We start from the raw sequence: 12,466 nt of genomic DNA on the forward strand, positions 1-12,466 counted from the left end.
ACTGGGAACAGCACACAAGACCTGCAGTCTTGGAGATGCTCTGACCCAGTTGCCTAGCTATCACAATTTGGGCCTCATCAAAGTCGATCAAATCCTGCCCATTTTTCCTCCTTCAACAAATCAACCTTGAGGACAAAATGTTCACTTACTGCCTATTATATCCCGCCAACAGGTGCCGTGTTATTCATTTGACCTGTCAGTGGTCATAATGTTATGCCTGATGGGTGTAATGTTGTCATACTCTGGATGCTAGCAGTTAGTTGACCAATTGTCACAACACATGGTATATAAAGTAACTTAATGTTTGGGTGTGATTCACCCAGTTTTAATCCACAAATGTGTAGGCAGGAAGTAAACTCAAATTCAGATTATCACAGTATAATGAATGACGGGTTTCATTTTGTTGGTATTAATTCTTTGAATGAACACTGGGTGAAACATAAAACACTTATTCTTTGTTTTGTTTCATGCATTGTTGTTTTTGCTTTTTAGACTCCAAGATATTTGTTCAGGATCCTTTTGATGCTCTGTTGAACAGCTGTCCACTATGAAACGTCGGCTCAAAGTGACCCAGCGGAGAACAATCTGCTCTCAGCTGGGAAGGGTCAGACTACGGCTGCTGTACAAGGCCAGCGTCCATGGATACACCAGTGCAGCCTTCCACCAGAGATGTGACAACCGCTCTCCCACTGTGTCTGTGGGCTATAACGCCTCAGGCTTTGTGTTTGGAGGCTACACCAAGCAACCCTTTAGTCAGTCTGGACAGTTCGTCCATGATGACCAGGCCTTTCTTTTCACACTCAAAGGAGAAAATCTCCTCAAATATCCAGTCACTAAACCTGAAAATGCAGTGAGAATGATGGATAACTATGGTCCTTATTTTGGAGAAGCATTGGCTCTAGTCCATAGTAACAAAGCTGTAGTTTATAGTAATCCAGGGAAATATTACATCTTCAACGCTGCAGAAATGCATGGAAATGACGTAAACCTGACTGAGTGTGAAGTCTACCAGGTGGAGGGTAAGTTCACTATAATTTGTTACTGCAGAGTTCATTTGTTATTATCAATACGTTCCTAAAATCTGTAGTCCAGTTCTTTGTTCAGTATTGCTTAAATACTTAAAATAAAACAAACAACTAACTTTGTCTTTGGTAGTACATAAAGATTATTATAGTGAGAAGAAGATATACATTTTTTTATATTTCATTTTATTAAAATCCAGTCCACCAACAACTTTATAATTGTATTTGGATCGTCCCTTCACTTAAAAGAATATCCTCCCTCCAGTATTTCTAACCAAAAATTAGAGTTTGAGCAAAAATTGGGGCATATGAAAAATTATTAAAAGTGAACATGAAATTATAAAAAATGTAAATATGAAACATGAAGGCTCAAACAGTTATTATTGCTGCATTCACATCACACAGCCTGAAAATATTTACACATCTGTTGAATGAGTAGAGTTGATAGTGTGAAAATTTTAAACACAGGACATTAATATCAAATTTAACAACACTGACTAAAAGTTAATGTGGGACGTTTATATTAATTTGGTTTTAAAGCACCTCAGTCTATATCACAGCTTTAATGTTGATGTGAGCACAATTTAAAGCTGGGAACTCATAATGAGGATAAGATATGACATGAAATTCTACTGGTGATTTGTACGCATGTTACATGTTAAACCATCACAAAAATTAGGTTGTATAGGTTTTGTAATATTGTTATTCATGTAGATTAAATTATATTTGTTTTTCAGATGTTCCCAATCTACTTGAGAATCCATGGAGGACTATAACCTGGAACTCTGAGTAAGACTGAGCTACCATGCTGCACAATGTCATTAACGTTCATTACATTTCTACAATATACATAAACTATAATAGTTTATAAATACATAATAATATATAATAATTACTAACTATTGAATCATTTCAATGTGATAATTGTTCCATGTGGTATGACTGGACACAGTATACTGGTCATTTTAGATTATGATGATGTCTATTAAAAATATTATACAATGAAATTGTTTGTCATGTTTTCCTGGGAGCACAACTACTAATATCATATGTTAGCTGACCATGATCAAAACTCTGTTACAATCAAAACCATCTCCACAAGATAAAAAAGTCTTTATCTCCTCATTTCTACAGGAAGAGGACAGAGCTGATGGAGAAAATTAAAACCTACAAACCCACGGACATGTCGGTGACCCAGGTTCGAGTTTTGCTCGTTGGACAAGTTGGAGCTGGAAAGTCCAGCTTCTTTAACTCTGTCAACTCTGTATTCAGAGGACATGTCACCAACCAGGCCATGACTGGCAGCTCTGCCACCAGTCTCACCACACAGGTTAGTACCTTCATGCTAATGATTTCTATTTATGGTGATTTAAACATGAAAATCATTAAAATCTATCGCTCTATCACTTTGTATCCGGCAGTTTCGCACCTACTCTCTGAAAGATGGGCGGGAAGGCAAACCTCTACCAATCATCTTATGTGATACCATGGGACTGGAGGAAAGCAAAGGAGCGGGCCTTGGTATAGACGACATCAGCAGCATTGTTAAAGGTCATCTGCCAGACTGTTATCAGGTACAGTATTTAATCAAGAAGGATGTTTGACACTATGATTTAACTTTAGTTAATTCCAACTGTCCCCTCCTTTCTCCTCAAATGTGTGACTCAGTTCAACTCCTCTGCTGATATGTATTCGGCAGCTTATGGCTATCTGAAGTTTCCAAAGCTCAAGGACAAGATCCACTGTGTAGCCTACGTCATTGATGCTTGCAAGATCTCCATCATGTCTGCAAAGCTGGAGGAGAAGCTGGAAGCCATTCGCAGACAGATCAACTCAATGGGTCAGTAGAACTCTCTAATGTTAATGTTGAAAATGTAATCATGACCATCAAGGTACAAGATTTAATTTGAGTTCCAACAAAAATATGAAATGTTAAGTAAGACCTCAAAACTTTACAGCCCAGTTTGTAAAAACTGACCTAATTCTGTAAATGTTCTTTCTGTTCTGGTGTCTCCAGGGATTCCTCTGCTGGTCCTGCTCACTAAAGTAGACAAAGCCTGCCCTCTGGTGAAAGAGGACCTGAGAAACATTTATACCAGTGCCTATGTTAAAGAGATGGTGAGGATTTTAGGGTTGGTTTTTAGTTAGAAAGTATTATGTTTTCTTTTGTAAAATAATTATGGTTGTTACTGTTCTGTGTTCTCTTCTGGGGGACAACCTTATATGTGATGCATATGTCAGTGACCTTATTTCTGGCATAAAATACAATCGTTTACTCACCCATATAACTTTGGTGTCACCTGGAGTCGTTCGGACGATATTTAGATCCGTGTATATCCATATAGTGGGAGTGACTGGGGCACCTAAACGCAGCCTCTAAATAACGCATTATCTGCCACAAAACTCATTCATTTTGCCAATATTTTGTTATGATACGCTAGTGCTATTCCCCATTGAGTCCATAAGTGTCCAATGTAATGTCCGCAAAAACCTTGTACCACTTGTTTGGGAAGCCATCACTCCCTAGGCACTTATTGGTTTTCAAATTACTGATAGCACTGTCTAATTCCTTCTTTGTAATTTCGAACCTTTGCTAAAATACCGCGGCCATGGAAAGAAGCAGTGATATCAGTGATACCAAAGGAAGGCAAAGACAAAGAGCTGTGTGAATCTTATCGCCCGATCTCCATACTAAACATAGATTATAAAATATTCACATCTATAATTTCTAAAAGGCTGGAACATCTCCTTCCTGACTTAATAAATGAAGACCAAACTGAGTTCAGAAAGGGCAGACAAACGCAGGACAATATCAGACGCACACTACATATTATAGAGCAAATTAATAAAAGACAACTTGGCGCAGTCTTGATTAGCCTCGATGCCGTGAATGCATTCAATAGAGTTAGCTGGCCTTTTCTTTATAAAGTATTGGAGGGATGTGGCTTTAGTAATCAATTTATTAGTTGCATAAAAGCTCTTTACAGTAACCCTACTGCCAGGCTCAGGATCAATGGCTTTCTGACAGGCAACTTTAACCTTTGTGTTATTTATTGAGCCGTTAGCTCAGGATATCAGACAAAATAATGAACTGGAAGGGATTAACATAGCAGCAGAGGAGCACAAAATAGGTCTGTTTGGCAATGATATTATCACCCGTTAACGTTAATTTTGGATTTCAGTTCGAGGATAGGGCTAATAAAAATGAATGTACTGCTCAAGATATTATATGTCTTCCTCTTACTCCCTGTTAGGATCCCAGAATCCCAGTTCTCCGCATGGAACAAATTAATATCTAGATTCATTTGGGCAGGCACTAAACCGAGGCTAAAACTCAGAACAGCCTCTCAAACACACCTCTCGATGAAACTTAGACACATCATCAGTGATGAGACCTGGGGTCATCGGGTGTTTCGGGTCTTTCAACATCATACACCCTCTCCCAGGTGACCCAGCCAAGGTTGATCAGGCCCTGACTTGTGTCTAAGTAGCTTGTGTCCATGGATCACCCCGCTTGATCCACAGCCATCTAGATGCCTTCTCTGCGGCTTCCGAGATCTTCCTGATGGCTCTCTTCCTGTGCAGCCCTCTCACTCCCAAACCCTTGAGTGCCCTACAGAATGACTGGCCTGCGAAGCCTCTGCACCCAACTTCGTTGGGATCGCACCAGGTTCTCCATCCCCTGCTTTGGCATATGATTGTCAGCTCCTCGTACTTGGCCCTCTTCCTCTCGTAGGCCTTCCCAGGGAACAGTCAACTCCAGCATGGCCACTTGCCTTAATGTTTCCGACACAAGAACTATGTCTGGCCTGAGTGAGGTCTCTGCGATGGTGACTGGGAATTTTAGCTGTCTCCCTAGGTTCACCTTCAGCTGCCAGTCCCGAGCTGTTGTCAAAAGCCACCCTGCTTGGCTTGAGCACTGGTGCACCTTCTCCCCAGCCTTGACAAAAGCAATGGGGTGCTTTGTCGGTTGCTGCTGCCTGCTGTTAATGATCCCTGAGCTGATGACCTCAGCGATGACCTTCAGCACCTGGTCATGGTGCCAGCAGTAGCACCCCTCTCCCAGGGCTTTTGGGAAGCAACTCATGATGTGTTCCAGGGATCCTCTTCTCAGGCACGCTGGAGTCTCTGTCAAGCCCCAGCAGTAAAGGTTAGACGGGCTGGGGAGGACGTCATAGACCGACTGGATAAGGAACTTTATCCGATGTGGCTCGAACTTCCAAAGCTCTGCCCACGAGATCTTTCGGTCCAGTGCCTGCTCCCATCGGGTTGCTGCCAAGCCCAGCCCAGCCCGCCCTGATGCCACCATGCCCACCAGCACACTGTGTCGCAGATGTGATTCAGCCTGGTCAACTGCATCTTGAACCCTCCACTTCCTGCCAGTTCTTACTTATATGCCAGCCGAGGAGACCTTTATCTCAGTCTCTATATCTCTCTTGCCCGGGTAACCATGAACTCCTCCGTGAGGCTACCATAGGGTAGTTGCAGCTTGTTCTTCCTTCTGTACAAGGCGATGGAGCTTAGGCTCTGAGGTAGGCGTAACCACCTGCACAGGTACTGGCTGACCTTCCTCTCGTAGCCCTCACCGGTGGTCATTGCCACTTGGTAGACCAGCAGAGGCCAGAGCAGTCGTGGTAAGATGCCATGCTGATAGTTCTCCGCGTGGAACAAATTAATATCTAGATTTATTTGGGCATGCGCTAAACCAAGGATAAAACTCAGAGCAGCTTCTTACACACACCTCTTTTTATCACCCCACACATATAGAATAAGCAGTTACAACAGAAATGTGGGAGCGGGTGTGGACATGTAGACCGCAAGCACTCCCATATCTTCTGATCATGCGTAAGAATACAATTATTTTGGAACAATGTCATTCAAATAATGGAGGACATTTTAAACCTAAACGTACCCAGAGTTCCATGGATTGTATATCTGGGACTTATACCTGATGAAGTAATTGAAAAGAAAGTCACTTACCTCTTTAAAATATTGACTGTTGCTACCAAAAAGGCCTTGACAAGGAATTGGCTGAAAAGCGATCCCCAAGGCCAAGATAATGGCTGGACATTGTTGAGGAAATATATACCATGGAAAAATTGACTTTTTGATTCAGAGTTAGAGAAGGGGATTTTGTGTAAGTATTTCTCATGTTGTCTGTTGTCACTCAGGCGGAGAAGGTCAGCGATCGGCTCGGTGTTCCACTGTCCTGTGTCGTTCCAGTCAGGAACTATAGCGAAGAGTTGGAGTTGGACATGAACTGCGACATCCTGCTCCTCAGTGCCGTCATTCAGATGCTTCGCTTCGCTGATAACTTCTTTGATGACTTTAGCCAAAGATGGAGCAATACATCATGTTCACTTATATAATGAAAAGTTTCTTCATGAACCAACTCAAATCTCTATGTCTGTGTTTATGGTTTTAAAGTAATCACAACAACATACTGGTTATCTTTTTCGTGGATATTCATATGGCTTTTCTTAGTGGGGAGAACTATAAGAAGAGAAGTGACTTAGGGCAGGCATAGATTATTTGGACTAGGTTATGTAGCTATTATATTTACTTTATCTGAATAAGAATAATTATCTTTGAGTTGTGAATTCCTTTAGTAACTTTTTCTTTCACAAGTCTGGGACTTTCCAGAACAAGTAGTTCTGTATGCGCTGTTGCGTTTAAACTGTACAAAACTTCCTTTTTTATCTGGATTACAAGAAACTCTTCTCGGAGGCTTCCTTGTTTTTTCTGCTTAGGTCTGTTTTGTTGCTGCAGTACTTCGTCTCTTTAGCTCTGACAAACCAATATATGCAAGTCAGAAAACAGCTTGACTGATTGATGAGGATCTTGTCAATATGGACTGACTTCAGATGTGAATCTGCTTTCTCTGACTTGCATCACTGAGTAGGTTTACGTGAGACACTGGAAATGGGAGTTCTTCATTGTCCATGTTAATGTGCTTTATGCTTTAGTTTCAGTTTGACAGTTCTTTATTCCTAACTTGTTATTATTACATATATTTAGCTGTTGATTATAATGATTGTTCACATGTCATACATTTGCCCCATTTAACTGTGTGAGCACCCTATAAAGGGTTAAGTTGTTTCAAACTACAGGGCAAACAGTGAACTAGGCACACGAATGAAAGAGAAAGAGTTGAATTTAGGAAGCAAATGTTGTTGTCATCACTTTCATTAGTGCTGACTGGAGACTGACTGGCACACATCTGCACACCTGCCAAGACTATAACTATTCTCATCTCTGTAGTCAGAAGAGGAGGAGGTAAGAATGTAAATATTAAAGGGCTGTATGTTTGAACGTTGTCAGTAATACTTGGGGAGTTTGTTCTGTGTGATGTATGTGCAGTGTGATGTCATTTATTTAAAATCTGCTCACTGATTTATTCCAGCAGAGACACGATATTAAGATTTTGAAAATGTTTCTACAATGTGTTAAAATCAGTGTGATGGTGGAAGAAACGTTTGGTTCATGGATGTGTCTCATCCATCAGTTAGTCTAAAACGGGAACGTAAAGGGGATCACGAGTCATAATGAAACTTTGGCAAAACAAGTTATTGTGTCAAAATAGTGACTTTTCAAAATGAGAAACTTTCTCAAAATTTGTTTATCTCGCTATAACGTACCCCAAAAATAATATGAATGTTGGGTTACATGGTGTAATCGCTGTTTTTTGATAATAGATTGAGGTGTTTTCACTAAGAGAAGTGGTCAGGGCATGACCAACGAAGGAAGTCCCAATAACAGCACGTCTGTCTAGACTGGTTGAGTCTTGTTAGGAACTGTCCCTAACTCTGTGGACTCTGTATTCAGAGGACAGCATATCCTCAAGTATGTATCTGCACAGTCACTAAGAGAACTGCAGATTCATATTGTGATGGCAGATTTTCTAATTATTGCTAATGCTAATTATTCACATGTACACCGATCAGACATACCATTATGACCACTTTTATATTGCGTAGGTCTCCCTCGTACAACAGAATGTTGTTAGTGGGGGGCCTTTAGGTCCTGTGTGTTGAGGGGAGGGTCCTCTGTGGATCATCCCACAGATACTTGATCAGTTTAGGTCTAGTGAGTTTGGAGGCAAGGTCTTGTGCTGTTTTTCAGCTGGTCCTGCTCACTAAAATGGACGAACATCTAACATGTGTTTAGTTGTTCTGTCAAAGTTCAGAGTTAAATCTGCCAGAAATATTACAGAAGACGAAGAAGACGTCTAAACTGACTGAGGCTGTTGTTGTTAGTGTGCATTAAGCTCTAGATTGTGTTTGATAATTCTTTATTCCTAATTGTTGATTATGATGATGACACGTTTGTCCCTTTTATCTTATGAGTCTCAAACCACTCAGTTAAATATTCACACTCTGCAATAAAGAGTCATCGGTATCCTTTATTTCTTCTGCTTATTGTTGGTTTATTGAATCTGACTTGCAGGAGCAAGCCTTATGATATTCTAAAATGTGTCAGATTCATAGTAATGTAGGAGAAATGTTTGGTGTAGTTTAATCATAGGTGAGGCTCAGCTTGACATTGAAAGTTATTGGTCTGCTGTCATGTAAAATGAAGCTGTGGTAAATCTTGTCTTTTTGTCAGACGAAAGGAAGGTTATTTGCATCACTAGGAAAATAAGTCATAACAAAGCTCTAAAATCTAAAAATAATAATAATATGTTAAAACAGTCATATTGTAATGACTTACATATTGATTATCTTTTTTCATCACATTGGTGTAAGTGGTCTCTCATTATGAAATAATTAGTCATCCTTTGTCATAGTAGCAATTATTTGCAAGTTTCTGAAAAATGGAAACTGAAAACCACATGAAAAGAAAGGAGGATCTAAAGTACTTTCGACTATTTTAGATATGGTATTAAACTAAAGTAAATTCAGTCTTGTTGTTTTTTAGACTCCAAGATATTTGTTCAGGATACTTTAGACGCTCAACAGAACAACTGTCCACGATGAACCCTCAGCTAACAGTGAACCAGCAGAGAACGATCTGCTCTCATCTGGGAAGGGTCAGACTACGGCTGCTGTACAAGGCCAGCGTCCATGGATACACCAGTGCAGACTTCCACCAGAGATGTGACAACCGCTCTCCCACTGTGTCTGTGGGCTATAACGCCTCAGGCTTTGTGTTTGGAGGCTACACCAGACAACCTTTTAGTCAGTCTGGACAGTTCGTCCATGATGACCAGGCCTTTCTTTTCACATTTAAAGGAGAAAATCTCTTCAAATATCCAGTCATTCAACCTGCATATGCAGTGAAAATGATGAATAACTCTGGTCCTTATTTTGGAGAAGCACTGGTTCTAGTCAATGGAAACAAAGCTGTAGTTTATAGTAGTCCAGGATATCATTACACCTTTGATGCTGCAGAAATGCATGGAAATAACCTGAACCTGACTGAGTGTGAAGTCTACCAGGTGGAGGGTAAGTTCACTATACTTTGCTGTTGCAAATCTGTTCTCTGACACAGTTCATTTGTTATTACCATTACGTCCCTAAAACCTGTAGTCCCCCACTATTTGAGCTCCTCAGGTTTATGTGAAGCACATGTGAAACAAACAACTAACTTTGTCTTTAGTAGTATATAAAGATTATTGTAGTGAGGAGCAGATATTAGTTTTATATTTCATTATTATTGTCTTTGGATTTTCCCCTAACTTAAAAGAATATCCTCCCTCTAGTATCTCTAAAGTGGAAAATTGGGACGTTTAAAAACACAATTTAAAGCTGGGAACTCATAACGAGGATAAAATATGACATGAAATTCTACTGGTGATTTGTACACAAAATCAGGTTGTATAGGTTTTGTAATATTGTTATTCATTTTGATTAAATTATTTATTTTTATTTTTTTCCAGATGTTCCCGCTCTACTTGAGAATCCATGGAGGACTATAACCTGGAAATCGGAGTAAGACTGAGCTACCATGCTGCACAACGTCATTAACAATCATTACATTTCTACAATATATATAAACCATAAAATGTTTTATCTGCAAGAAAACAAACTTTAATCATTTCAGTGTAATGATTATTTTATATTATGATGATGTCTATTAAAAATATTATACAATGAAATTGTTTGTCATGTTTTCCTGGGAGCACAACTACTAATATCATATGTTAGCTGACCATGATCAAAACTCTGTTACAATCAAAACCATCTCCACAAGATAAAAAGTCTTTATCTCCTCATTTCTACAGGAAGAGGACAGAGCTGATGGAGAAAATTAAAACCTACAAACCCACGGACAGCTCTGTGTCCCAGGTTCGAGTTTTGCTCGTTGGACCAGTTGGAGCTGGAAAGTCCAGCTTCTTTAACTCTGTCAACTCTGTATTCAGAGGACATGTCACCAGCCAGGCCATGTCTGGCAGCTCTGCCACCAGCCTCACCACACAGGTTAGTGCCATCATGCTAATGATTTCTATTTATGGTGATCTAAAAATGAAAATCATTCAAATCTGTCACTCCATCACTTTGTATCCGGTAGTTTCGCACCTACTCTTTGAAAGATGGACGAGAAGGCAAACCTCTACCAATCATCTTATGTGATACCATGGGACTGGAGGAAAGTGATGGAGCGGGGCTTAATATAGACGACATCAGCAACACCGTTAAAGGTCATCTGTCAGACCGTTATCAGGTACAGTATTTAATCAAGAAAGATGTTTGACACGTTGATTTAACTTTAGTTAATTCCAACTGTCCCCTCCTTTCTCCTCAAATGTTTAACTCAGTTCAACCCTTCTGCTGCTCTGCATTCGGAGGCCTATGGCTATATCAAGTCTCCAGAGCTCAAGGACAAGATCCACTGTGTAGCCTACGTCATTGATGCCAGCAAGATCTCCATCATGCCTGCAAAGCTGGAGAAGAAGCTGAAAGACATCCGCAATCAGATCAACTCAGTGGGTCAGTAGAATTAAGTCCCTTATCCAAGAATAAAGATATTCACTATGCTGACAGGCTAAGTGATTAACAATGATAATCTTGCTACCATGGCACCTGGGTGGGTGAGAGATATGAGGCAACAAGTGAAGATTTTGTCTTCAGAGTTGATGTGCTTAAAGCAGTGGTCAGTACCAAATACAAATGGTCAAATGAAATAAAAGCAGTTGTTGGAGCCATTATATATTTTGTATTTCTCGTTAATTGAAATCACTGTTCATGTATTTACATGCAGTTCTGGGATTTTACCTGGGGGGGGGGGGGGCGGGGGGCACCAGTATGGACGCAGATATAATTAACTCACAGGTGGGGGAAATCAGGTGAGTGTGTTTGGTGTGGGAAGCAACAATTTTTTTTTTTTTTTTTTTTTTCTGTTCTGGTGTCTCCAGGGATTCCTCAGCTGGTCCTGCTTACTAAAGTGGACGAAGCCTGCCCTCTGGTGAAAGAGGATGTGACAAACATCTATAAGAGTATTTACATTAAGGAGTTGGTGAGGATTTCAGGGTTTAATGGAGAAAAAAATTGACCTGGTTTTTAGTTAGAAAAGTATTTACTACCTTGTTTTTTGTGATCCAGGCGGAGCAGGTCAGCGCTCGAGTCGGTGTTCCACTGTCCTGTGTCGTTCCTGTCAAGAACTATAGCAAAGAGTTGGAGTTGGACGTGAACTGTGACATCCAGCTCCTCAGCGCCGTCAATCAGATGCTTCGATTCGCTGATAACTTCTTTGATGACCTTGGCCAAAGAGGGAGCAATACGTCATGTTCACTTATGTAATGAAAAGTTTCTTCATGAACCAACTCAAATCTCTATGTCTGTGTTTATGGTTTTAAAGTAAACCAGGTCAACCTTGTGCTGTTTTTCAGCTGGTCCTGCTTACTAAAATGGACGAACATCTAACATATGTTGTTGTTAGTGTGCATTAAACTCTAGACTGTGTTTGATAATTCTTTATTCCCAATTGTTGATTATGATGATGACACATGTTTGTCCCATTTATCTTATGTCTCAAACAACTTGACTAAATATTCACACTCTGCGATAAAGAGTCATCAGCATCCTTTATTTCTTCTGCTTAATGTTGGTTTATTGAATCTGACTCGTAGGAACAACCCTTACAGAAACAAAAGTGAAACTGACAAGCGCACAAATAAAAGCTGACGAAAGACTTGCACTGTGATTCTTTTCCTGGCTGTAGACTGAGTGGCACATACCTGTCTACAGTATAACTACTTGGATCTCTGCTCACCTGCCATCAACTGTCTATAAGACAAGAAAGAAAACATGTAAAGGCTGCATGTTTAACTGAGCCACTAGTATTCAGAAAGTTTGCGTGCGAGTGTGTGTGATATTAAAGTGTAGTATTGTGATGTCATTAATCCACCAGAGGAATGTAATCTAAGAGAAATATTTGGTGTAGTTTAATCATAGCTGAGGCCCAGCTTGTCGTAAAATCTAAAGTTATTACTCTGCTGACGTAAA

General features: G+C 40.1%; 2 protein-coding genes across 2 annotated transcripts; both read left to right on the forward strand.

Annotated features, from left to right (window-relative positions):
• Positions 1 to 547: 547 nt before the first annotated feature.
• Positions 548 to 6,428, forward strand: LOC311490638 (interferon-induced protein 44-like; the record flags this gene model as incomplete). Its single annotated transcript, XM_084548241.1, has 7 exons — positions 548 to 1,019; positions 1,760 to 1,811; positions 2,157 to 2,352; positions 2,444 to 2,596; positions 2,691 to 2,862; positions 3,040 to 3,140; positions 6,194 to 6,428. The coding sequence occupies 7 exons, from the start codon at positions 548 to 550 to the stop codon at positions 6,389 to 6,391; spliced, it is 1,344 nt and encodes a 447-aa protein (XP_084404367.1). The 3' UTR covers positions 6,392 to 6,428.
• Positions 6,429 to 8,954: 2,526 nt separating this feature from the next.
• LOC311490637 (interferon-induced protein 44-like) lies at positions 8,955 to 11,880 on the forward strand. Its single transcript, XM_084548240.1, has 7 exons — positions 8,955 to 9,466; positions 9,901 to 9,952; positions 10,246 to 10,441; positions 10,533 to 10,685; positions 10,780 to 10,951; positions 11,377 to 11,477; positions 11,564 to 11,880. Exons 1-7 carry the CDS (start codon positions 8,995 to 8,997, stop codon positions 11,759 to 11,761), a joined length of 1,344 nt encoding a protein of 447 aa, XP_084404366.1. The 5' UTR covers positions 8,955 to 8,994; the 3' UTR covers positions 11,762 to 11,880.
• The last annotated feature ends 586 nt before the right edge of the window (positions 11,881 to 12,466 follow it).

This window comes from Chelon labrosus, assembly GCF_963514085.1.
Source record: "Chelon labrosus genome assembly, chromosome: 7".
NCBI classification, from domain to species: Eukaryota; Metazoa; Chordata; class Actinopteri; order Mugiliformes; family Mugilidae; genus Chelon; species Chelon labrosus.